The sequence below is a fragment of the Leptonotus elevatus genome, chromosome 4 (genome assembly GCF_054856555.1).
Source record: "Leptonotus elevatus isolate MCC_2025b chromosome 4, RoL_Lele_1.0, whole genome shotgun sequence".
NCBI lineage: Eukaryota > Metazoa > Chordata > Actinopteri > Syngnathiformes > Syngnathidae > Leptonotus > Leptonotus elevatus.
Window position 1 is genome coordinate 2,868,051 of NC_141242.1, and position 24,102 is coordinate 2,892,152.

The 24,102-nt window shown below is 40.7% G+C and overlaps 1 protein-coding gene across 11 annotated transcripts in view; it reads left to right on the forward strand.

The window, feature by feature from the left end:
• LOC147175002 (unconventional myosin-IXAb-like) overlaps positions 1–24,102 on the forward strand; it is a 123,476-nt gene that overhangs the window by 68,784 nt on the left and 30,590 nt on the right. For 7 of the 11 annotated variants that reach the window (XM_086072736.1, XM_086072739.1, XM_086072742.1 and 4 more), the window contains 11 exons: positions 2,344–2,444; positions 3,634–3,760; positions 6,894–6,983; positions 10,978–11,094; positions 12,489–12,623; positions 14,912–15,033; positions 15,125–15,266; positions 18,866–19,061; positions 19,884–20,003; positions 22,772–22,847; positions 23,489–23,635. In XM_086072736.1, the coding sequence (XP_085928862.1) occupies positions 2,344–2,444; positions 3,634–3,760; positions 6,894–6,983; positions 10,978–11,094; positions 12,489–12,623; positions 14,912–15,033; positions 15,125–15,266; positions 18,866–19,061; positions 19,884–20,003; positions 22,772–22,847; positions 23,489–23,635 (1,373 nt within the window). The remainder of the gene's footprint in view (positions 1–2,343; positions 2,445–3,633; positions 3,761–6,893; positions 6,984–10,977; positions 11,095–12,488; positions 12,624–14,911; positions 15,034–15,124; positions 15,267–18,865; positions 19,062–19,883; positions 20,004–22,771; positions 22,848–23,488; positions 23,636–24,102) is intronic. The other 4 variants (XM_086072737.1, XM_086072740.1, XM_086072747.1 and 1 more) reach the window with 1 other exon arrangement.

Below are 24,102 nucleotides of genomic sequence, written 5' to 3' on the forward strand. Positions count from 1 at the left end.
AGGAGGGAAAGACCAAATATGTTGGAACGCGTAAAAAGTAAGCCAGATTGATAATTGCGATTCACTCAAGGGGAGTTCTTCACATTATCAATCTGGAACTTCACTCGGCAGATCCGTTGCGCAAAAGGAGGGACTTGCTGTACAATAACTTGCAGCGGATTGGACCATGCGGCATCTCGTGCGCGTTTGTTTTGACCAATCGCGGCAACGAATGAAAACGTCGTCTTCGTAAAAGCACAAACATTTTTATCAGATAAAAAAGCGCCTCTCGCTGTTCAACATTCACCGAGGACATGGTGAGCGATTCTGCCAAAACAGAATTAATTGCAGCGTCCATTCGTCTACGTGAGGTTTGTTTGTTTCTCCCGGCGTCAGCGCTTCCTCGTTTTGTCACAGCTGCATGTCCCGCCCTAAACAACGCCTGATTGGTCCGACCTAAAAAAAAGGTCGGTTGCGAACGAGTGGTACAAGATGGATTCTTGTAATATTTGTGAACAAATAACGCTTGCTAGCAAGGTTATATACGTTTGCCTAAAAATCTAATCTCTGATTTATTTTTAACAAAAAAATATATATATTTACGATTTTTTTAATTCAGATTTATTTGTTATATTATTGTATTTATTTTACCTTTTTTTTCATGATGAAAGAAGAGACTCCTATATTTATTTTGGTTGGTTTCATGTTTTTATAGCAATAGAGCACAATATTCTGTGGGCCTTGCAAAATCAGTCAAAATTCAGTCAAACAGCCGGGAGCGAAGGGGGTTGCTTCAGTGAAAATGGCTGGGAGTGAATGAGTTAAATAAGTGCTTCGTTATATAATTTCAATAATTAGAAATAATGGCAAAAAATAGGAATTATTTCATTATGAAAAAGCACTCTTTCACACACACTTTAAAAAATAATAAATTTGACATATTTTATGCAGGAATTTGAGTTTCAATGAGGATTAGGGTTTAAAATTAGTTTTTCAAGCCACAGTTAAGGTTTTAATGCTGTTTTCAAGCATTTGTTAGCCTTTCAAGTTGAGGTTCCAAGACAGGAATTTATGGTCAAAATTTAGTAAAACAGCGGGGAGCGAAGGGGGTTGCTTCAGTGAAAATGGCTGGGAGTGAATGAGTTAAATAAGTGCTTTGTTATATAATTTCAATAATTAGAAATAATGGCAAAAAATAGGAATTATTTCATTATGAAAAAGCACTCTTTCACACACACTTTAAAAAATTATAAATTTGACATCTTTTATACAGGAATTTGAGTTTCAATGAGGATTAGGGTTTAAAATTAGTTTTTCAAGCCACAGTTAAGGTTTTAATGCTGTTTTCAAGCATTTGTTAGCTTTTCAAGTTTAGGTTCCAAGACAGGAATTTATGGTCAAAATTCAGTAAAACAGCGGGGAGCGAAGGGGGTTGCTTCAGTGAAAATGGCTGGGAGTGAATGAGTTAAATAAGTGCTTTGTTATATAATTTCAATAATTATAAATAATGGCAAAAATAGGAATTATTTCATTATAAAAAAGCACTCTTTCACACACACTTTAAAAAATAATAAATTTGACATCTTTTATACAGGAATTTGAGTTTCAATGAGGATTAGGGTTTAAAATTAGTTTTTCAAGCCAAAGTTAAGGTTTTAATGCTGTTTTCAAGCATTTGTTAGCTTTTCAAGTTTAGGTTCCAAAACAGGAATTTATGGTCAAAATTCAGTAAACCAGCGGGGAGCGAAGGGGGTTGCTTCAGTGAAAATGGCTGGGAGTGAATGAGTTAAATAAGTGCTTTGTTATATAATTTCAATAATTATAAATAATGGCAAAAATAGGAATTATTTCATTATGAAAAAGCACTCTTTCTCACACACTTTAAAAAATAATAAATTTGACATATTTTTTACAGGAATTTGAGTTTCAATGAGGATTAGGGTTTAAAATTAGTTTTTCAAGCCACAGTTAAGGCTTTAATTATGTTTTCAAGCATTTGTTAGCTTTTCAAGTTGAGGTTCCAAGACAGGAATTTATGGTCAAAATTCAGTAAACCAGTGGGGAGCGAAGGGGGTTGCTTCAGTGAAAATGGCTGCGAGTCAATGAGTTAATTGTTGTTTGGGTGTAGCACGTTTTGGAATAATTGTCCAAAAAAAAACAAGTGACACAAATACCGACTGTACCCAATGTCACGTTCGGAGCTGTTTTATTTAATTTAATTGTTTTAAATTTCATTTGTTTACTGCTTCGTTGATATGCTCTCCATTTCGTCCGGAATGTAATGTGTAACATGACACGTGGATGAGGGCCGGGAAAAAAAAAAACGATCCTGTCTTCCTTGTGTGTGTGTGTTTGTGATACCAGCAGGACTGCTTCAGCGTGGAGGGCGAGGACTTGAAACACGACTTTGAGCGTCTGCAGCTGGCCATGGAGATGGTCGGCTTCCTCCCCGCCACACGTAAACAGTAAGAGCGAGCGGCGTGACGCGCGCGCTTTACGGAATACGTACGCGGGATGCCGCCAGCGTTATTGAGTGACGTGACTGTGCAGATATTTAGCCGGCAAAAACATTTTTTTGGCGGCTGCTTATTACCAGCTCAGCACAACGCGGTTTGCCTGCCATGGCGACCGTATGGAGGGGGTGAGAACAATCGATCACTTTGTTCATCGTCATGTTTCCCGCTCGAGCTCTGCTGCTTTTGTCTACGCGTCGCTGTATCTGCAAAGTAGAACTATATTTAATATCTAGTTAACACAAAACGATGTTTGTCTTTTATTATTACTGACGACTTAAGTGTGGCAATAGACAAGGTGGGTCCAATTTTTTTTTTTATTCAATGGCTGTATACAGAAAAAAAAAAAAAAATGCAAGGGCCAACCAATCTATCAAGAAATTTTATTTATTTTAGACAAAGTGCAATTTCTGCAGAATTTGCGTGGGAATGCGGGAAAGCTGAATGCTAAGATTTGAATGCATGTGCTTAAATCATTTCAGAGCAATTATAATCCATTTCCTGATATGATGTATCAAACCATCAAACCCAGGTTCTCCGTTGGTGGGAGGTAATTGCTCTAAGCACCGAGCTAACTTGACTCCGCCCCCTGCATTAAACAGAGATAGAAACCAACCAAAAATTGAAAGCAACCAGAAACTGTACTCAAATGAGAATACTGTTACTTTAGAGTAATATGACTCAAAGTAAAAAAAAAAAAAAAAAGTAGTCCTCCAAATAATTGCTTGAGTAAGATTGGTAGGCGTGTAACGAAAAACTGTTTGAACCGCAAAATCATTTTGGGATTAAGATTGTGAGTGCATTGAACAGGATCGAATCGTTCCACTTTCAAATCGAACCGTCCTTGAATCGTTTAGCACCACACGTATCGAAAACCGGATCAAAGGATCTTTTGTGGAAAGATGGATAGCATCCCGTTGAGCTGACGTTAGCTAGCAGCATGCTAGCCATTGTTTGCTAAATTACCAAAAAAAGTATCTTCCTCAAACTCGATGATGGAATTTTGCTTCCCGGTGCCCGTGGAAGTTGCAACTACCTCTTTTTTTGCTATAAACTATTTATGACATTTATCGTACTCATCCACAGGTTCTGACGGACGAATGATTGTCTTTCAATACGAGTGTCTTCTCCCTCCCGGCAGAATTTTCTCGTTGCTGTCGGCCATTCTCCACCTGGGCAACATCCGTTACAAGAAGAAGACCTACAGGGACGATTCCATCGACATCTGCAACCCAGAAGTCCTTCCCACCGTCTCGGAGCTGCTGGAGGTCAGCATGATTTATTGCTCGCAGCGTTCGTTATCTATGCTACAGTGCAGCCTATCTGCACTCTGCCGCAGTTATCTAGATGAAACCAGTTAAGACCATCGGGTCACACATTTCCGCATGGGATAGGCTGAGCCGTCCCCCGTGTGGGTGGGAGGCCGAGACAGCATATAAGAGGAGAGACCATTTAGAATAGATTATACCTTCTTCCGCATTCAGCAGATAAGGCTCGACGGCTGTGCGCTCAATTTTTCTGGCATCCAGTAAATCGTTCAACTGAGAATATGCAGTCTCCTGGTTGTTGTTATTAATATAGCGAGCATTCAAGATAAAAGAACCGGTGAAAGTTCCCATTGGAACGTTTTTTTAATACTTTTATAGAGCACTATTTTTCTTCATTAAAAAAAAACACTTGACGGTGTGTTTTTTGGGGGGGGGGGGGTTGGTGGATTCATTTTGATTCATTTCAATTGCGAAAACTGATTCTATAGACTTGGTAAATTGAGTTTTCAATTTTGTCACAGAACAAAATAAACTTGCAAGTCAGGATATAAATAATGGTGATCTCAATTTACTAATAAATGCACTTAGTGTGACATTTGTGCCTATTTAGTTGAAAACAAAAAAACATTTAATTACTCTGCCTAGATATAACTAAGTCAGTGGAACAAAAGGCATTATTTGTAGTAAATAATACTTTTCCAATGAAGTGAAATTGGATAATTGATCCTATGTGAGGATGATAAATCATTTTTGATTCACTAATGTGCCACACACTCGAGGTCAGGAGCTATTTTCAGTTTTTGTTCCCGTTCCTGTTTGCTTGACGGCGCTACCAACTTTTTGTCAACAAAAGACTTTAATTTGGATCCCCCGTGACTGATGTGGGACGTTTGAGCCACTTCAGCTTCTGATGTTTGACCAGAAAATGAGCACTGAATAAAGATGTAGCTAGCTAGGTTAGCTTCTTCCTAAGCTAGCCACTAGCTAGCTTTACCACAGTGCTTTTTTTCTTCCTTCTGAATCGTTTTTTTTTTGTGTTTGCTTTTGGCTGCTTTTTTTTTTTTTCATTCCCCTCAAGTTATCCCGTGATGTATGGCCCACCGGAGAAGCATAATAACCGCACAAATGTGTGGCTTTGCGGTGATGCTGGAAGTGAAGAGGTGCTTGACACAGACCGCCTTACACTTACACAAGGTCCCGGCGGTGCGCTTTCTATTTTTAGACTTCTTGTGCCACGCGGTTTCGTTTCCTCACTCGTGATCACAGAGTCACGCCGTCGAGATTCTTGGATTGAATCCCTAACTCAGGTTTGACACCCCGAGTTAGTGCCCCTAACCCTCGTCTGAAATCGTAAACCCAAGTGAGTGTAAACTATTTTGGCGCAATTACGTGAAAGAAGTATAATTGAGAACTAGTAACGAAAGGACATTGAATTTGGAATTGAATGTACTTGCAGAATCGCTGACCCTGGATCAGTTTTGACAAGTGTGCGTTTATTAAGGGATTAGCCTTGTGATCTGTGCTACCAAGTAACTAATGCATGCAAATATCAACCAATTGCTTTGCAGCATCCGCAGTGCGAAGGGATTAGCCCGCAGTGTGAAATGAAGTCTGATAATGCCCTCGCACACACACACACACACACACACACACACGCGCGCGCGCGCGGTTTGGTGAGACTATTCCTAATCCCAGTGGCTGGAGGAGGCGTGTGGGTCTGACATCTGCATCTCCCACTGCGGCCGTGTCATCCGCGGCTGGTCCACGGCCAAGTTTGGTCTGCGGTTTTGGTGGGCGCACGCCAGGAATACTCGAGTCTGAAATCAGGAAGGAGTTTGCTCACTTGGTTAGGGATGAGTAACTGTGGATCATAGCAGCTTGTATTTGAATTAACAACAAACCAAGAACAAAACAATTAAAAAACAATTACAATGGAACAATCTCAAAGCCATAGTTTACCCGTTGCAAATACAGTTGAGCCCCACATACCCGCAGACTCACAGATTCGATTTCTTTCTGTTTGTGGGTCAGCCCGATCACTCTGAACTGAAAATCACTACGATGGAACCCTAACTTTGAAACGCCTTATTTAAAGCCCTAACCCAGGATTGAAATCCAAATTTGAAACCCTAATTTAATATCCTAACCCTTGTTTGAGACCCTAACCCTGGCTAGAAACCCCAATTTGAAACCTTAATTCTTGTTGAAACCCTTATTGCTGGCTTGGAACCCATTTTTAAAACCATAAATTCCTGTTTTAACCCCGTCTTGGAACCCAAATTTGAAAAGCTAACAAATGCTTGAAAACATCATTAAAACCTTAACTGTGGCTTGAAACTCTCATTTTAAACCCTAATCCTCATTGAAACTCAAATTCCTATATAAAATATGTCAAATGTATTATTTTTTGTGTGTGTGAAAAAATGCATTTTCATAATGAAATAATTCCTATTTTTGCCATTATTTATCATTATTGAAATTATATAACAAAGCACTTATTTAACTCATTCACTCCCAGCCATTTTCACTGAAGCAACCCCCTTCGCTCCTGGCTGTTTGACTGGATTTTGACTGATTTTGCAAGTCCCACAGAATATTGTGTTCTAGTGCTATAAAAACATGGAACCTACCAAAATAAAGATTAGAATCACTTTTTTCATCAGGATTTTTTTTATTTCTATCTGTTTCAGTTTTGCAGCAGTTAGCATTAGAAAATAGCCAAGTTTCATAATTATTCACAAATCTGTTTAGAACTGTGGGTAAATTAGCTATTTATCAACATGTCCCCAGTGGATCTCTTTTGCTCTGCTGCCACCTGCTGGCTGTTTTTGTAATAACTACCATTGCTTTAAGTATTCTCTTCAGTTCTGAGGATGCATCAAAGCCTTCTGTATGCTCTAGCATAAAAAAACAACAACTTAAAAAACATATCAATACGTCTTTGGGACACTTAAAACATTTAAAATAGAACGTATTTATACTTTTTGGGAGCAAACGAGTTAATATAATGCAGCCCATTAAAAACATGACAAGGTCTATACAAACCGCCGCCCAAATTCATTGTTTACAATCTGGACTATCTGTCATTTAGAACCCAATCAAGCCTTGTCTTGTTTTTTGTCACCCCTTGTAGGTGAAAGAGGAGATGCTGCTGGAGGCACTGACCACCAGGAAGACGGTGACTGTTGGAGAGAGGCTCATCGTGCCCTACAAACTAGCAGAGGTGACACGCATATATCAGAATTCTCTTTTTACTCCTCGCAAGCATGCATGCACCGCCCACAACCCGGAGGTCGTTGTCTGCAGAAAACCAGAAATGAACTTGCTAGCTACCAAATGGACAGACACACAAACACAAGTAGGCCTATAGCACACAAGGATTATTATTATTATTTTTTTCCATCCTGCCCCTTTTAGTAAGAATGTGCACATTTCCGTTGTCTTACGCCATCCTGTGGGAACCAGGAAGTACCTTGCTAGGCAACAGACAAACAAAATCAACATATAAATGTTCAATTTTCTCTTCTTGGCCTTTTAGTCACCTTGAAAACATTCCCAACTGCCCAGTCAGAAGTGGTATGATGCAGCTATCTTGAGTTAGCCTGCTAGCTAACAAACTGTAGAATAAATGAACACAGCAGCGTAAACTATGAATCCCCTCCCTCCAGAGACAGAAGTGGTATGATGCAGCTATCTTAAGTTAGCCTGCTAGCTAACAAACTGTAGAGTAAATGAACACAGTAGCGTAAACTATGAATCCCCTCCCCCAGAGGCAGAAGTGGTATGATGCAGCTATCTTAAGTTAGCCTGCTAGCTAACAAACTGTAGAATAAATGAACACAGCAGCGTAAACTATGAATCCCCTCCCTCCAGAGACAGAAGTGGTATGATGCAGCTATCTTGAGTTAGCCTGCTAGCTAACAAACCTTTGGATAAATCAACACAAATAAGCACACACTATTTTCTTCTCGATGACCCCGCCGCCCCGGAATCCACATGGTGCAATCGCTTTATCATTTTTGAAGCATCATTTTTACATCATTGACCAGGAAGTATCTTCAACAGCTAATGGACGGTGGGGGGGGAAAGGGAAGTTATTTTCTCGTTTCCACAACGAGTCACAACGAAACCGTTCTCCTTGCTCCACAAAAAAAATGTCCTTTACATGTAATCCTAATTTCTTACATCACTCTGCATTAGCTAGGAACTAGCTTGCTAGCTCATCAAAGGAATCGACAAGAACTCAACAATGTTTTTAGCTTATTATTTTCTCGACGAAACAGTTCCACCGACACCAAAACGGTACAATCCCGTCGTCTTAAATCATCGTCTGTGAAGTGGGCCGCTAATGTACAGCTACCTCGCCGAGTGCCATTGTGCACGTGTTAGAAAGTTATACCGTCTCTCTTGGCTGACCTTAATCATAATCGAAAGAAACTTGATGGCGTCGGCCTGTCGTGACTCAAGCGCTTTTTGCAACCGAGGCCCGATGAGAAGTCGTTTTGTGGCAAAGCGCGCCAAGCATTGATTGTGTTCGTGCGCTTCCTCAAGCACGCGCAGACTTTTTTTCTACATCCCGTTTCCTGCCGTGCCATGCGGTTCTTCGTGGACTCGGCTCGCCTCTCAGATGTGATATTCGGCCCACGCTGACCCCCATTTCCAGTAGCGAGAGCTCATCGAAAAGTACTCGATTACTGTGCGGAATTTAATTTGCCGTCCGGCCTTCCTGCTCGTAGCCGCGGGGGCTTTTCGTCTGAGGAAGGAAATACTACACACAAACACACACACACGCAGTTAGCTGACCACCACCCACATGCACATCTGATCTGTGCACTAACAATAGTTGCTCAGACGCGCCCCTGCCCCCCCCCCCCCCCCCCACCTCCATCTTTGCAGTCATGTGCTCTTGTCTGAGGAATGTGAACCCTCCACTGGAATACGCAGTAGAGACGATGAACTCTCACTGTAACTGTCCCTCAGCTGAATGAAAAGGCGAGGCGGGCGCTTCGCTTTACAACGAATTGAATTCAAATCGACCTCGCGATGTCGTAGAATGCGATTGAATTGGAAACTATTGTGAGGAGAGCAATGCGGAATGCGTCCATTTTACACCAAGGTTAAGAAGCAGACCTCGACTGTTTGTGTCCCGCGACCCGGCGGGACCCCCCCCTCGCACATCATTTGCTCTCATCGGCGCACGCACCTCATCTTAATTGGAACACGGTGAACCCTGACCTGCGGTGGCACCGTGCGCTTGGCCCCCGGGGACCTTCATTGGCACACCCCTGAAGGAAGTAGACAAATGAGCTTCCAGACAGTCCAATGCAAGAACTGTATACAAATGTTGCTCTCTACGGAGATAATGCTCACGTTTTTATTGATATTATCCTCTTTCACGTGCAAAATTGCAAAATTGTTTGACCAGGTCTGTAACAGGAGATGTATTAAAGCTTTCTAAGTGTCAGGGTTTTATGGTAGAGCCTGAGAAAGAGGCACAGTGAACAGACTAGACTTGACAAGACTTGCCTTGACTTGACTTAACTTGGCTAACTGTGGCGTGGCTACGGGCTGTACCTTGGTTGTGACTACGGCTGTTAGCTTGAAGACGTGGCTAAGCTAACATGACGTAGCAAAACGTACTCGGCGAGAAACACAACATGACCCACGCAACATCAACGACCACAATGCAGCCACACGGGCTTAACAAAGACAGCAGCAGACTTAAGGCCCCGTCCAGACGGAAGCAAAGCCGGCTTCGTTCCTCAAACAAATCTCTTTTCAAGCATTTCAAGACTCGCGTGTGTCCAAAAGAAGACGCCGAGGACGTTTAGCGGCTGTAATGTACATGCCGAGTCTGGAGTGGCGCTGTAGCGCAGCCACAGGGAATTAACGCAAAGCGTAGAAGAAGAATCAGCGAAGAAGACAAACACTTTTTTTTTTCTTCTAACTTTATTGCAATCTACAGAAAAATACTGGAACATTTTGGAAAATATGTATTGTTAAATCAGCTCCTTTGACGCGTGTATGCAGATGACGAGGAGACTGACTTCACTACGTTTCTTTCTATTTATTCATTAATTTCGTTTATTTATTGCTCGTCAGTTGAAATGTTTTTTTTCATTGGCATCAAACCTATCCATACATATGTAGTTTATCCAGTTGTAAGAGGGTGTGCACACTTGTGCAACTCCATTATTTCAGCTGCTGTATATGTACAGCTGACAAGACAATTAGTGGTGGAAAAAAAATTGTGAAAAGATTGATCTTGTTGTCATTATTTATTTTATTTTATTTCTTACAAAGCGCCTGGCATTTGAACGGGGCTGCGTGAACTTTTTTTTTTTTTTTGGCCTCCTCTCCAATAAACTTCAGATGCTGTCCACAATAGATAACCACTTCCGGCTTCTTTTTTGAGTAAAGACCGTATTCAACAAAGGTGCCTAACGTATTCAGGTTATCTAATAGAGACATATTGCGGAAAAGAATTGAGCAAGGAAATGAAAAAGAATATACTTCAAAACATTTACATCACAACTGTCAGTCCCCGAGTCCCCTTTTAAACCACATTATGATTCTTCTTCTTGAATTATTCATAACCTTCTTGCATAACTCGTCTGGAGCATCACAGCCCGAGCGGCTAAAAATATCACAAAGAATCAATAATGCAAAAAATTTGCCAGCATTTGCCAAGGTCAGTGTGGCGCCACGCATGCATGGAGTATACACTGACAATGGGGTGAGGAAGTTGCGATTGAGTTCTAATATAACTTGTTTTTTACAAACTGAGAAGAATTTGTACCTTTTGAGTAGTGTCACGTGTGTTATCTTGCGTGTGTGTATGTATTTCCACGGCATTTGTGTGCAAATATTCGTTATTTGAAGGAATATCACCCCCTGAAATCGATGCTAGTTTCTCGTTAGCATTAGTGCTAGCGATGTTTTTGAAACAAAGCAGGTTTTGAACTTAAATACACAATTTGTGTCATTCTTGTTGTTGTGTGTATTAGATTTGATAGTAAACTCCAACTGGGGTGTCATTAAACAGATTAAAGGACGCTTAGAGGGGGTGGCAGAATCACAAATGCTATGCTACGCACATGCTAGGCAAGCGACATGGTGCATTCAGGGTACTTTCAAAACGTCGGGACACTTGTAAACACACTTGTCTTATCAAATGGGTTCCATTTTGCAAGTCGCTAACTTGACTTTGCGTGTAGGCGGGCACCGTGAGGGACTCCATGGCCAAGTCGTTGTACAGCGCTCTCTTTGATTGGATCGTCTTCCGCACCAATCACGCTCTGCTCAACAACAAGGACCTGGAGGACAATTCAAAGGTGAGACGCGTCCGTCCCTGTGGGAGGTCTGAGTCACAGTCAAGGATGCTCCCCTGTGTGTGCGCATGTGGCAGAAATATTGGGGCAGATGGCGTCCCTATTAGCTCATCTTACCCCCCCAGTCCTCAGTATGTGTGTGTGTGTGTGTGCGCCTTTGTTGTCCCTTGGCACTGACATCATGTTGATCATGTCACATGCAGTTGCACTTGTTATCAAGGATATTGTTCTTCTCTTCCAATAAGATAGAAAATGATATAATGGACACTGTTGAGGAGGAATAAAGGCTTCCGTTTTCAGTAAGGAACCTATTTGCCTCATGAAGGGCCTTCTTTGAGTTGCCCACCTTCTTCAGATTGTGCATACTAATGAGAAATCAAGCTATGGATCTTCATGGCTCATTCACTGCCATTGACGCCATTAAACGTCAAAAATTCATTTGAACTATTTTTAATAGTTAAACTTTTTTTTTTCCACTTTTGTTAACAAGAGTATGAAAACCTAGACTTTTTTTTAATAATCTTTTTAAAAAAAAAGAAGAAAAAAAAAGATTATTAAAAATTAGGGGCATCAGGCGATAAATGTTTTAAATTGTAATTATTCGCATCACTTCAATAGTTAACTCACGATTAATCACAAATTTTATATCTGTTTTAAATGTACAATTTTTTTTTTAATTACTAATAGAAATAACTCATTCACTGCCATCCACGGCTATAGACGTCAAAAATTCATTTAAACTATTTCTAGTAATTTAAATTGTTTCCACTTTTGTTAACAAGAGTATAAAAAACTTGAATTTTGTATTTTATTTTACATTTAGAACAGATATAAAATTTATGATTAATCGTGAGTTAGCAATTGAAGTCATGCGATTAAATATATTTTTCTGACGCGATTTAAAAAAGAAAGATTATTAAAAATTAGGGGCATCGGGCGACTAAAATTTTTAATCGTAATTAATTGCATGACTTCACTAGTTAACTCACGATTAATCACAAATTTTATATCTGTTCTAAATGTACAATTTAAAAAAATCTAGGTTTTCATACTCTTGTTAACAGTGGGAAAAGTGGGAAAAAAATTTTAACTAATAGAAATAGTTCAAATGGATTTTTGGCCTCTATAGCTGTCAATGGCAGTGAATGAGTTAATCGAAATTTTATTTTTATTTTTTTATGTTTTAAAATTTAAGAGGGGGGGGGGGGGAATCTAAATTGTATTAATTAAAAATTGTTTTAAAAGTGATGGTTTTGGAGATGTGAGGTTTCCGCCATGACACTCAGGAATGTCTTTTTGTTTAGCGTGAATGTTGAGCATGCTCTGCTGGTCGTGCAGCACTTCAGTATATAAAACGGTGCAACTCACGCTGAGGAATGCACGTTGCCTCCCTCCAGATCTTTTCGATCGGCGTGTTGGACATCTTTGGATTTGAGGACTATGAAAACAACAGCTTTGAGCAGTTCTGCATCAATTTCGCCAACGAGCGGCTGCAGCACTACTTCAACCAGCACATCTTCAAACTGGAGCAGGTACACGCTTGCTACATTCTTTTCATTTTTATTTATTTATCTTTTTTTTCTTTCCAAATTTAGTGCCAACTAAATACGCTCCTTTTTTTTCTCTTACTCATTCACTGCCATTGACGGCTATATTTCTATTGGTTTCACATTTTTTCCCACTTTTGTTAACAAGAGTATGAAAACCTAGAATTTTTTTTTATTGTACATTTAGAACATATACAAAATTTGTGATTAATCGTGAGTTAATTAGTGAAGTCATGCGATTAATTACGGAAAAATCGCCTAATGCTCCTAATTTTTAAAAATCTTTTATTTTTTTATTTTTTTATGTTATTTTATTTTTTTAATAATTTTTTTTTTAAATTAGGCGTGTCAGGCGATTATTTTTTTTAATCATAATTAATTACATGACTTCACTAGTTAACTCAATCAATCAATTTATTTCATTATTTTTTTAAAGAAAAAAAGACAATAAAAAGCAATATTCAAATTCCAAGTAAAGCAAAAGAATGAAAGGGGACAGAAAGAAGTAAAACTTGTTTTGTCTGCCCTGATCAACTTAAAAATAAAAAAAACACTAAATGTACAATAAAAAAAAATCCTAGGTTTTCATACTCTTGTTTACAAAAGTGGGAAAAAATTGTAAACTAATAGAAGTAGTTCAAATGAATTTTTGACGTCTATAGCCGTCAATGGCAGTTGAATGAGTTAATCGATGCTCCCTGTGTGTGTGTGTCCCAATACTTGAACGTATTCTCAGCCGGTTGCATTGTGAGCCGTCAGCTAAAGTGAGCCGTGATGTGTTGTGGCATCAGAGCAGCAGGCGCGTTCGCCGATGTCTGCGGGCTACGGGAGAAGAAAACAACGGTAGAAATGAACGGCGTGTTTGAGAAGACAAAATCGCGGGCTGCCAAACGCCTCTGCTGTCCGTACCGTTCAAACTTGGAATGCGAGTGAAGGATGTGACAAGCTCTGCCATTTTGATGCTTTAATAGTAGGGATGCATTGGAACCACTTTTTGTCTGCAACTACTTGTACTTGACGACTCGAATCGATTAAATCGATTTAAATTGCTTAAAATTTGCATCCATGTAAAAAAATAATAATAATCAAAATATAACCATAGCCGCTCTTTCTATGTCTCTGTTGTAAACAAACTACATACGCAGTTAAAATTAAGACCGTGTTTTTTTTGTTTTTTTTACTTCTTTCAAAAATTGGGTCTAAATATGGTATTCTGGTTAATATTGCGTTAGTGGAATATGAGTTAAGCAGCAAAGAACTGTGATTGGTTGTTACCTGAGCCCTTACCAACAGTGATGTCATCTTCAGTTGACTGCAAGTGGTAAAATGGCCGCCCCCTGAGATGGATAAAAACGGCTGGATTTTGCTTCATAACTCTTAATAACTAATCACAGCGCAGCTTCAGAAAACAGGTGAGCTGTGATTGGTCGTTGCCTGAGCCCCGAGCAACTGTGATGTCATCTTCAGTCGACAGCAAGTGGCAAAATGGCCGCCCCCTGAGATGGATAAAAACGGCTGGATTTTGCTTCATAACTCATATTCCAAAAATGTCACATTAATCAGAATGTCATGCTTAAACTAGTGAGGTCACATCTAACATATTATTGTCAAGAAATTTAAAAAAAAAATTGCTCAGACAATGACCAATCACAGCTCACCTGTTTTCTGAAGCTGAGCTGTGTTACCTGAGCAACATTGATGTCATTTTCAATCGACAGCAAGTGGCAAAATGGCCGCCCCTTGAGATGGATAAAAACGGCTGGATTTTGCTTCATAACTCTTAATAACTAATCACAGCGCAGCTTCAGAAAACAGGTGAGCTGTGATTGGTCGTTGCCTGAGCCCTGAGCAACAGTGATGTCATCTTCAGTCGACAGCAAGTGGCAAAATGGCCGCCCCCTGAGATGGATAAAAAATGATTGGATTTAGCTGCTTAACTCAAATTAACCAATCACAGCTCAGCTTTCGAAAACTGGTGAGCTGTGATTGGTCGTTGCTGAGCCCTGAGCAACTGTGATGTCATCTTAAATCGACAGCAAGTGGCAAAATGGCCGCCCCCTGAGATGGCTAAAAACAACTGGATTTTGCTTCATAACTCATATTCCACGAATGTCATGCTTAGACTAGTGAGGTCACATCTAACATATTATTGTCAAGAACTGTTGAAGGTTGACTTCCACTTAAACATCCATCCATGCATCCATCGAAAAACCAATCCCTGAAAGGAAGACCACTGGAAGGTTTTGCTGCCATGTGTTTCCGTTTGGTTGCAGGAGGAGTACCGAGCTGAGGGCATCAGCTGGCACACCATCGACTACATCGACAACAGCAGCTGCATCAACCTCATCAGCAAAAAGCCCACCGCGCTCTTCCACCTGCTGGACGAGGAGTGCAAGTACGCCACCTGCTGGATGCTGTAGAATGTTTTGTGGGGAAGCGACTTCATTTGTGTTGTTGTTGTTGTTGTTGTGACCTTTGCACTGCAGCTTCCCTCAGGCGTCCAATCAGACCTTGCTGGACAAGTTTAAGCGTCAGCATGAGGGAAACAACTACATCGAGTTCCCCGCCGTCATGGAGCCCGCTTTCATTATCAGACATTACGCCGGCAAAGTCAAGTACGGCGTTAAGGTGAGATTTTTTGGGTGTGTGTGTGCTTGAAATCTGCTTGCTAAAAGGTCACAAGAAGCTAAGACAGGAAAGACACAGGAAGTCTGGCATTTTGGTTTCAAGTGGACATTTTATCTTTATATACCTTACCAGATATGGCAAATCCAGGTCCAGAAAGTAGAAACAGTTTTGCTTCAGCCCCAGGTGCTAGCTAGCTAGCTCCCTAGCTAGCTCCCATGGTGCTCGATTACCTGCGAGGGAGCTAGCTGGCAAGTGGCAACGTAAGATGGCCGCCGGTGACTTCACTAAGCAGAGGTGGTAAATCCAAGTCCAGGAACTAAAAACCCTTGCTGCAGTTTGGCTTTAGCCCCAGGTGCTAGCTAGCTAGCTCCCTAGCTAGCTCCCATGGTGCTCGATTACCTGCTAGGGAGCTAGCTAGCATCAATGGCTAAAGCCAAATTGTGGCTTTTTTTTTTCTGGACCTGGATTTGCTACCTCTGTACCTTACGATGCTATTAACTGAAATTATGATATGATTCAGCACAATTCCACTGTGATGGTATAAAATACGATGCACGATTATTTTACAATTTACTCCAATTGTGAACAGATCGGATTACGCGTCACTCCAGTTACGATATGATTCATTCCATTTTACAATGCAACAAAATAAAATGAAATTCATTTGGGCTGGGTATCGATACTAATTTCCTGAATCGATTTGATTTCGATTCACAAGAGTTCAATTCGATTCAGTTTTTAAATTTCCCTTTGATTTGATTGACTCAATCTAATTCATATACATATATTTATGGGACATCATTTCTTCTACGTGATAAAAATTCCACAAGCATTAAATTCCAAATTAGCTCATTTGCTCCCAAAAACGGATAAATACGTTCTATTTTAAATATTACCGTGCTCCTAAAGACGTATTTGTACGTTTTTTATGCTTTTTTTTTTTATGCTAGAGCATACAAAAGGCTTTGATGCAGCCTCTGAACTGAAGAGAATGATTGAAGCAATGGTAGTTATTACAAAAATGGCCAGCAGAGTATAAGAGATCAACCAGGGTCATGTTGCAACAAGCTCTTTTCCCCAGTGTTTTCAACAGGTTTGTGAATAACGATGAAACTTTGCTATATTCTAATACTAATGGCTGCAAAACGGAAACAGATTTTAAAAAAAGATTCTAAAATGAATCTTTCTTTTGATAGGTTCCATGTTTTGATAGCAATAGAACACAATATTCTGTGGGCCTTGCAAAATCAGTCAATATCCAGTAAAACTGCCGGGAGCGAAGGGGGTTGCTTCAGGGAAAATGGCTGCGAGTGAATGAGTTGGACTACTGGTATGCGGAGGTGGTAACTGGTTAATTAGTTTATATTTGTTAACGAAAGTAACATATTATAATCACGCAAACATTGACATCAGCAACGATGAGATAAAAACAAAATTTTCATAATCGTAATTGAATAATTGTAGATAAATAAAAAAAATCTAACAATTTATGGGTTTTATGAATCAATATCAGGCTATGAAAAGGAATATCGATTGAATATTGATTAATTGATTTTTTTAAGACCAAGCTTCACAATTAATTCCAATTACAATATAACTCACACCAGTTATTGTACAAATTAGATTGTGATTCACTCCCACAACAAAACGATTCATTCCAATTATGATTACCGGCGATTATAATATGAGTCCCTCCAATTACAGCACAATTCACTACAATTGGAGTGATTACTGAGATTACTGCCTATTAGCGGAAGGGCTCGGTTTGCGGTTTACTCAACAATGTGATTTGCTCCGATTCACTCCAATGATGATACGATTACATTTCACTCCGGTCCTAAAGTGAATCCACGTTCTCATTATGATTTACTAAGTGAGTTGCACTTTTGGTGTGCACGGCAACACGCCACTTTTCAGTAATCACATGAGCCATTGCCTTCTTTTCTTGGACAACATACAAAACAGAACCAGAGAAAAAGGCGGAAAATGCCGACTTTTACGGACGGCATGAAAGGGGCTTTTGTCAAGGCTGATTGTGTTGAGACGTCGCAGCTAAAGTATAATTGGCCCACTTCACAGATCAACTATGTTTTCTCTCTTTTCGTCAAAGCCTTTTATGAACTTCTTGTCGTGCTGTCGACCTACTTTTTTCTTTTTCTTTTTTTTTTCCTGCCGTTAAATCTAATTCTCCCGCTCGCCTCCCAGCTGCGCTCTGATAAGAAGCACATGTGCTGGAAGCGCTGGAGTGTTTGGGATAATACGAATCCTCTGCACTGGAGAGGTGAGATATGTCTGGCTCACCAGTCACATGACTCATTGGGCGACAGAAGACAATTTCAAGCACGGCGGTCCGAAATGCCGTCTCGGCCCAGCAGCTGCGTTTTCATCGGCCTGCTACATATTCTGGCGACCAGAGGCAGCAAATCCAGGTCCAGAAAGTAAAAACCCTGCCACAGTTTGGCTTTAGCCCCTGATGCTAGCTAGCTAGCTCCCTAAAAGGTAAACAAGCACCATGAGCGCTAGCTAGCGAGCTAGCTAAAAGTAAACAAGCACCATGGGAGCTAGCTAGCAAGCTAGCTTAAAGGTAAACAAGCACCATGGGAGCTAGCTAGCTAGCGAGCTAGCTTAAAGGTATCCAAGCACCATGGGAGCTAGCTAGCAAGCTAGCTTAAAGGTAAACAAGCACCATGGGAGCTAGCTAGCGAGCTAGCTTAAAGGTATCCAAGCACCATGGGAGCTAGCTAGCAAGCTAGCTTAAAGGTAAACAAGCACCATGGGAGCTAGCTAGCGAGCTAGCTAAAAGGTAAACAAACACCATGGGAGCTAGCTAGCGAGCTAGCTTAAAGGTATCCAAGCACCATGGGAGCTAGCTAGCGAGCTAGCTTAAAGGTAAACAAGCACCATGGGAGCTAGCTAGAGAGCTAGCTAAAAGGTAAACAAGCACCATTGGAGCTAACTAGGGAGCTAGCTTAAAGGTATCCAAGCACCATGGGAGCTAGCTAGCAAGCTAGCTTAAAGGTAAACAAGCACCATGGGAGCTAGCTAGCGAGCTAGCTAAAAGGTAAACAAGCACCATGGGAGCTAGCTAGCGAGCTAGCTTAAAGGTATCCAAGCACCATGGGAGCTAGCTAGCGAGCTAGCTTAAAGGTAAACAAGCACCATGGGAGCTAGCTAGAGAGCTAGCTAAAAGGTAAACAAGCACCATTGGAGCTAACTAGGGAGCTAGTTAGCCAGCTAGCACCTGAGACGAGACTCTAATCTTTCTTTTAGTGTTTTTATAGCAATCGAACACAATATTCTGTGGGCCTGGCAAAATCAGTCAAAATCCAGTAAAACTGCTCGGAGTGAAGGGGGTTGCTTCAGTGAAAATGGCGGACAATTATCGTGGATTTTAAACATAGAAGGGCTAAAACATCCCTATGAAAATTAAATTGCACAAAAAAACTAGCCACCAGAGGGTGCTAGAACTGCACAAATGAAAATCAACTTGACTTTTTTTAACATCGTGACATGACGACGACGATATCGTGGCTGTTTCAATATCGCGATATCCCGACATTGCCGTTATCGTTCCATCCCTACTGACTTCCATATCTCAGGACTTCCGGGAGAAGAACACGGACCACATGCGTCCCGACGTGGTGGCTTTGCTGAAGAGCAGCAAGAACGCTTTCATCTGCGGCCTGATGGGAATCGACCCGGTGGCCACCTTCCGCTGGGCCGTGTTGCGCGCCTTCTTCAGGGCCCTGGTGGCTTTCCGGGAGGCCGGACGCCGACACACTCCCAAGAAGACAGGTCAGAAATCAGATTAATTAGTTGAATAATCGATAGATTAATCAATTCTAAAAAATATTCCATAGTGACAGCACTACTCCAGTTATGGTACGATTCAAACCTACTACAACGCGACACATTTATAGTTTCATAATTGTGATGTAGTAGGATACGATGAAACTGCGATTCTCTCCAATTACGACATGCTTAACTCCGATATGATTTCGTGTGCGTCCACATCGCGACTGCTTGAGTTCTTGATGAACCCCAAATTTGGCATACTTGTTCGGACATGTTAATCTACTTTAGTGCTCACTATCAAATATTTTTAGAATCGATTCGTCTATCGATTATTCAATCGATTAATCAACTAATCGGATTCATTTTAATTTTGCATTAAGGTGTATTACAAAAGCTTTTTTTTTTTACCTGATTACTGTTTATTAACCAGTCATTGGTGGTTATTTCGTACTTTGTATTTGTATAGTGATTAAAAAAGAAAAGAAAAGGGAGGGTTGATGTTGTACTACCATTTGTTCATTGGTTTCCAAATCAAAAACAGATGTTCCATGTCCTTGTCTTATAGTTGTCGATTAATTTGATAGCCGATGACTTGTCGATTAATTTTGACAGCTCTACTTCCACCATGATGTCACCTGTTTACATAAGAATATTGTCAGATTTGTTCCGAACCTTGCAAGAGCCTCTACGAAATTTGGTCACAGAAATAATTTGAAACACAATAATTGTCTCATTTGACATCAAATCAAATCAAATCAAATGTATGCAATTTATTATTATTATTATTGTTGTTGTTATTCATTTTCTGCATCTGATTGCTAGGTCACGATTCCACTGCCCCCTTTGGCGCCGTCAAAACTGTCGACAGCTTCAGTTTCCTTCATCACCCGGTTCACCAGAGGAGCCTTGAGATCCTTCAAAGGTGCAAAGACGAGAAATATAGTAAGTCGGTCCACGATGCTTTCATTGGAATCATGTGGAGGATTTTTAAACACGATACAAGTCCAGATTGGAAACATTAAACATGACATTAACTCATTTGCTCCCAAAAATTTATGAATACGTTCTAATTTAAATGTTTACGTGTACCAAAGACGTATTTATGCGTTTTTAATTATTTATTTATTTATTTATTATGCTAGAGCATAGAAAAGGCTTTGATGCAGCTTCTGAGCTGAAGAGGTGGCTTATAGCAATGATAGCTATTACAAAAGACAGCCAGCAGGTGGCAGCAGAGTATAAGAGATCAACCAGGGCCATGTTTCAAAGAGCTATTTTACCGTTTTAAACAGATTTGTGAATAATGATGAAACTTAGCTATATTCTAATGCCAATTGCTGCAAAATGGAAACGGATACAAATATGCTTTTCTTTCCTGATGAAAGAAGAGACTTTCTAGTGTCTTTCTTTTGGTAGGTTCCATGTTTTGATAGCAATAGGACACAATATTCTGTGGGCCTTGCAAAATCAGTCCAAATCCAGTAAAACAGCCGGGAAGCGAAGGGGGTTGCTTCAGTCAAAATGGCTGCGAGTGAATGAGTGTAGAGTGCAACGCCAATTCCTGCCACAAAATTGACCGCAACGATTTGATTTAAGACAAGAAATATATCCAACTCAATGAAAAGACACTTTTCCTGTAAGTGTCCATCTCATGTCATTTTTTGGAAACCGGCGCCTGAACGGGTTTTACAGTGGCGGCAAATTTCTGAGGCGAGTTCAAGTGAAAACTCTCCGAAATCAATTCCAGGTTGAGGCCGTCCGTCACTTGTGGTCAATAACGCGTGAACTGAGAAGCTTTTATTACCATAAGAAATAGAAGCTGGACCGCACGATTTCCTTTTCGACTCGTCGGAAAAATCAATGGAATCGGTCCCCTGTGGACTTGTCAGGAGCCTGACTGGACATTCTGCCTTCGTCGTGGGGATTTGCTATTTTCTTACAACATGGAATCAATGGAATCGGATTTGTTTGGCAGAAAACTGTGCAAGATGACAAAATGGCCCAAATAGAAAAAGAATGGGAGGCTTTTGTTGCGCGCAAATGTTTGTGTTGTAAATAAGTCAATGTGTGACAGTGGACGATTTTTCCAAGGAAGTCGTTGTCGAGAAATCCCCGAAGATTCCTTGCTGAAGGGGAATTCCGTCTTTTATGAAGTCAAAATACTTGACATGTGATCACATCACATCAGAACTGGCAAAAACATTGATATCGCAGAGAGTTGTTGTGCAGATAGATTGAATTTATTATTGATAGTCTACATCTAAAATCATATATCGAAATGAATACAAAATACATCGATAAACACGTCGGTTGTCTGCGGGTATTACAATTATTTATGAAGTCTGTGAAATGCATAAAATGTCAACATTTTGTAATTTGTCAAACGTTCATTTATGAGTGAACTTCTATCAGTAATTTGATCAGAATTCATTATAATAACTAGAAAATGCCATTTCTGGACAAATTGCGTGTGACGGCTGCGAGACTGAATGAAAAACTGTGGAATGATTTGGAATAATATTGAATGTTACGGAATGGTATGAAATGACCTGGAATGAGCTGAACATGCTAAAAGTTGGAATGGTTTGAATTCGTCCAGAAATCTAGAAGAAGTTGAAGGAAGAAAAATAGTACAAAAACAAAAATGAAGTAGCAGGAAACAAAGAATGCAAGGAAGCAGCAAGGAAACGGCTAAGCAATGGAGTAAGGAGCGGGGAATCGAGTAAGCAATTGATTAAGGAGCGAGGAATCGAGTAAGCAATTGATTAAGGAGCGAGGAATCGAGTAAGCAATGGAGTAAGAAACGTACAATCGAGTAAGCAATTGATTAAGGAGCAAGGAATTGAATAAGCAATAGAGTGAGAGAGGAATCGAATAAGCAATTGACTAAGGAGCGAGGAATCGAGTAAGCAATTGATTAAGGAGCGAGGAATCGAGTAAGCAATTGATTAAGGAGCGAGGAATCGAGTAAGCAATTGATTAAGGAGCGAGGAATCGTGTAAGCAATTGATTAAGGAGCGAGGAATTGAGTAAACAATGGAGTAAGAAACGTACAATCGAGTAAGCAATTGATTAAGGAGCAATGAATTGAATAAGCAATGGAGTAAGGAGAGAGGAATCGAGTAAGCAATGGAGTAAGGAACGTAGAATCAAATAAGCACTTGATTAAGGAGCGAGGAATCCAGTAAGCAATTAATTAAGGAGCATAGAATCGAATAAGCAAAGGAGTAAGAAGCAAGGAATCGAATAAACAATTGATTAAGGAGCGAGGAATCGAGCAAGCAATTGAGCAAGGAACGTAGAATCGAATAAGAAATGGAGTAAGAAGCGAGTAATCGAATAAACAATGGAGTAAGGAGTAAGGAATCAAATAAGCAATTGATTAAGGAGTGTAAAATTGAATAAAGAACAGAGTAAGGAAAGCAGAATTGAGTAAGCAATGGAGTAAGGAGCGTAGAATCAATACATACTAAGTCACACTTTTGTAAAGTGAAAACACGTCAGTGGCTGCTTTGTGAAGTGTTTTTGGTCCTGACAAAAATGAGAAACAGCGCTTGCGTACTCCAATCAAGGAAACGCAGCCGGCTAAGGACGCGCGCGAAAGTAGCAAAGCCGCGCACGAAGTGATTGGATGATTTACTGCACATTTGGACAAAAGCAGTCATCGGTTCTTCCGTCATCTTCTTTTCCTGTCTTTCCGTTGGGTACAGGCATCACCAGGAAGAATCCTCGCACGCCGCTGTCAGATCTTCAGGGCGCCAACACCCTAAACGAGAAAGCCAGCTGGTGAGTCCTCAAAGTCATCCGTCTGTCCGTCTTCTTAGAAATCAGCGCGTCATTAGCGGCCGACGCGTCGTCTTCAGAGGTGGCAAGAAACCAGGTCCAGAAAGTAAAAACTCTGCAAAAGTTTGACCCTGATGCTAGCTAGCTAGCGAGCTAGAAAATAAAAACCCTGCCACAGTTTGTCTTTAGCCCCTGAGGCTAGCTATTTAGCTAGCTCCCTAGCAGGTAAACAAGCACCATGGGAGCTACCTAGGGAGCTAGCTAGCTAGCACCAAAAGTAAAAACCCTGCCACAGTTTGGGTTTAGCCACATTATGCTAGCTAGCTAGCTAGCTCCATAGCAGGTAAACGAGCACCATGGAACCTAGCTAGGGAGATAGCTAGCTAGCTTCTGAAAGTAAAAACCCTGCCACAGTTTGGCTTTAGCCCCATGATGCTAGCTAACTAGCGCCCTAGCAGGTAAACGAGCACCTACGGAGCTAGCTAGGGAGCTCACTAGCTAGCACCTTGGGCTAAAGCCAAACTGTGGCAGGGTTTTTACTTTCTGGACCTGGATTTGCCACCTCTGGTCGTCTTCCCTCATCTGCAAAAACTGGAAGCCCGACTTGTTATTTCACCACTTTTCATATTCCGCCTCTGTTGCAGGGATGGCTACGGCGTGGGCTGCAATGGTCGCGGCCCGAGGTCAAGTCGGCTGCCGTCGGCGGGGAGCCCGACGGCCCTGGGGGAGGACGGCATCTTTGTCAACTCGGCCAACAGCAAACTGCTGGAACGAGCTCAGGGAATCTTACTGTGAGAATTAAAAAAAAAAAAAAAAAAAAGATTTGCTCTTCACATAACCTGCAAATGCGGAATATTTGAGCTATTGTTCTTCTTCTGTGGTGTCTAAGCCACCAAGTCGTATTGTCCCGCAACTGCAAGGAAACCAATGTGCATTTAGAATGGCCTGATGTTATGAAGTTATCTGCCGCCATCTAGTGGTGGCAGACTGAAGCGCACTTGTATCTCAAATTTTTTCTCACGTCTCATGACCAAGAATCGGCCTATTGTCGGCCACTCGTATCTCAAGGCACCACTGTAAGAGGGGGGGGGGGGGGGAACTCCACTTAAATGATTTTAAATAAATTTACTATAACAGATTAAGAAATGACACTGTGACATTATGGACAGTTTAAACATTTAGCTTAGTGATTCTGTCACATACCACTAAAAAAAAATTATAATCAGAGGTGGCAAATCAAGGTCCAGAAAGTAAAAAC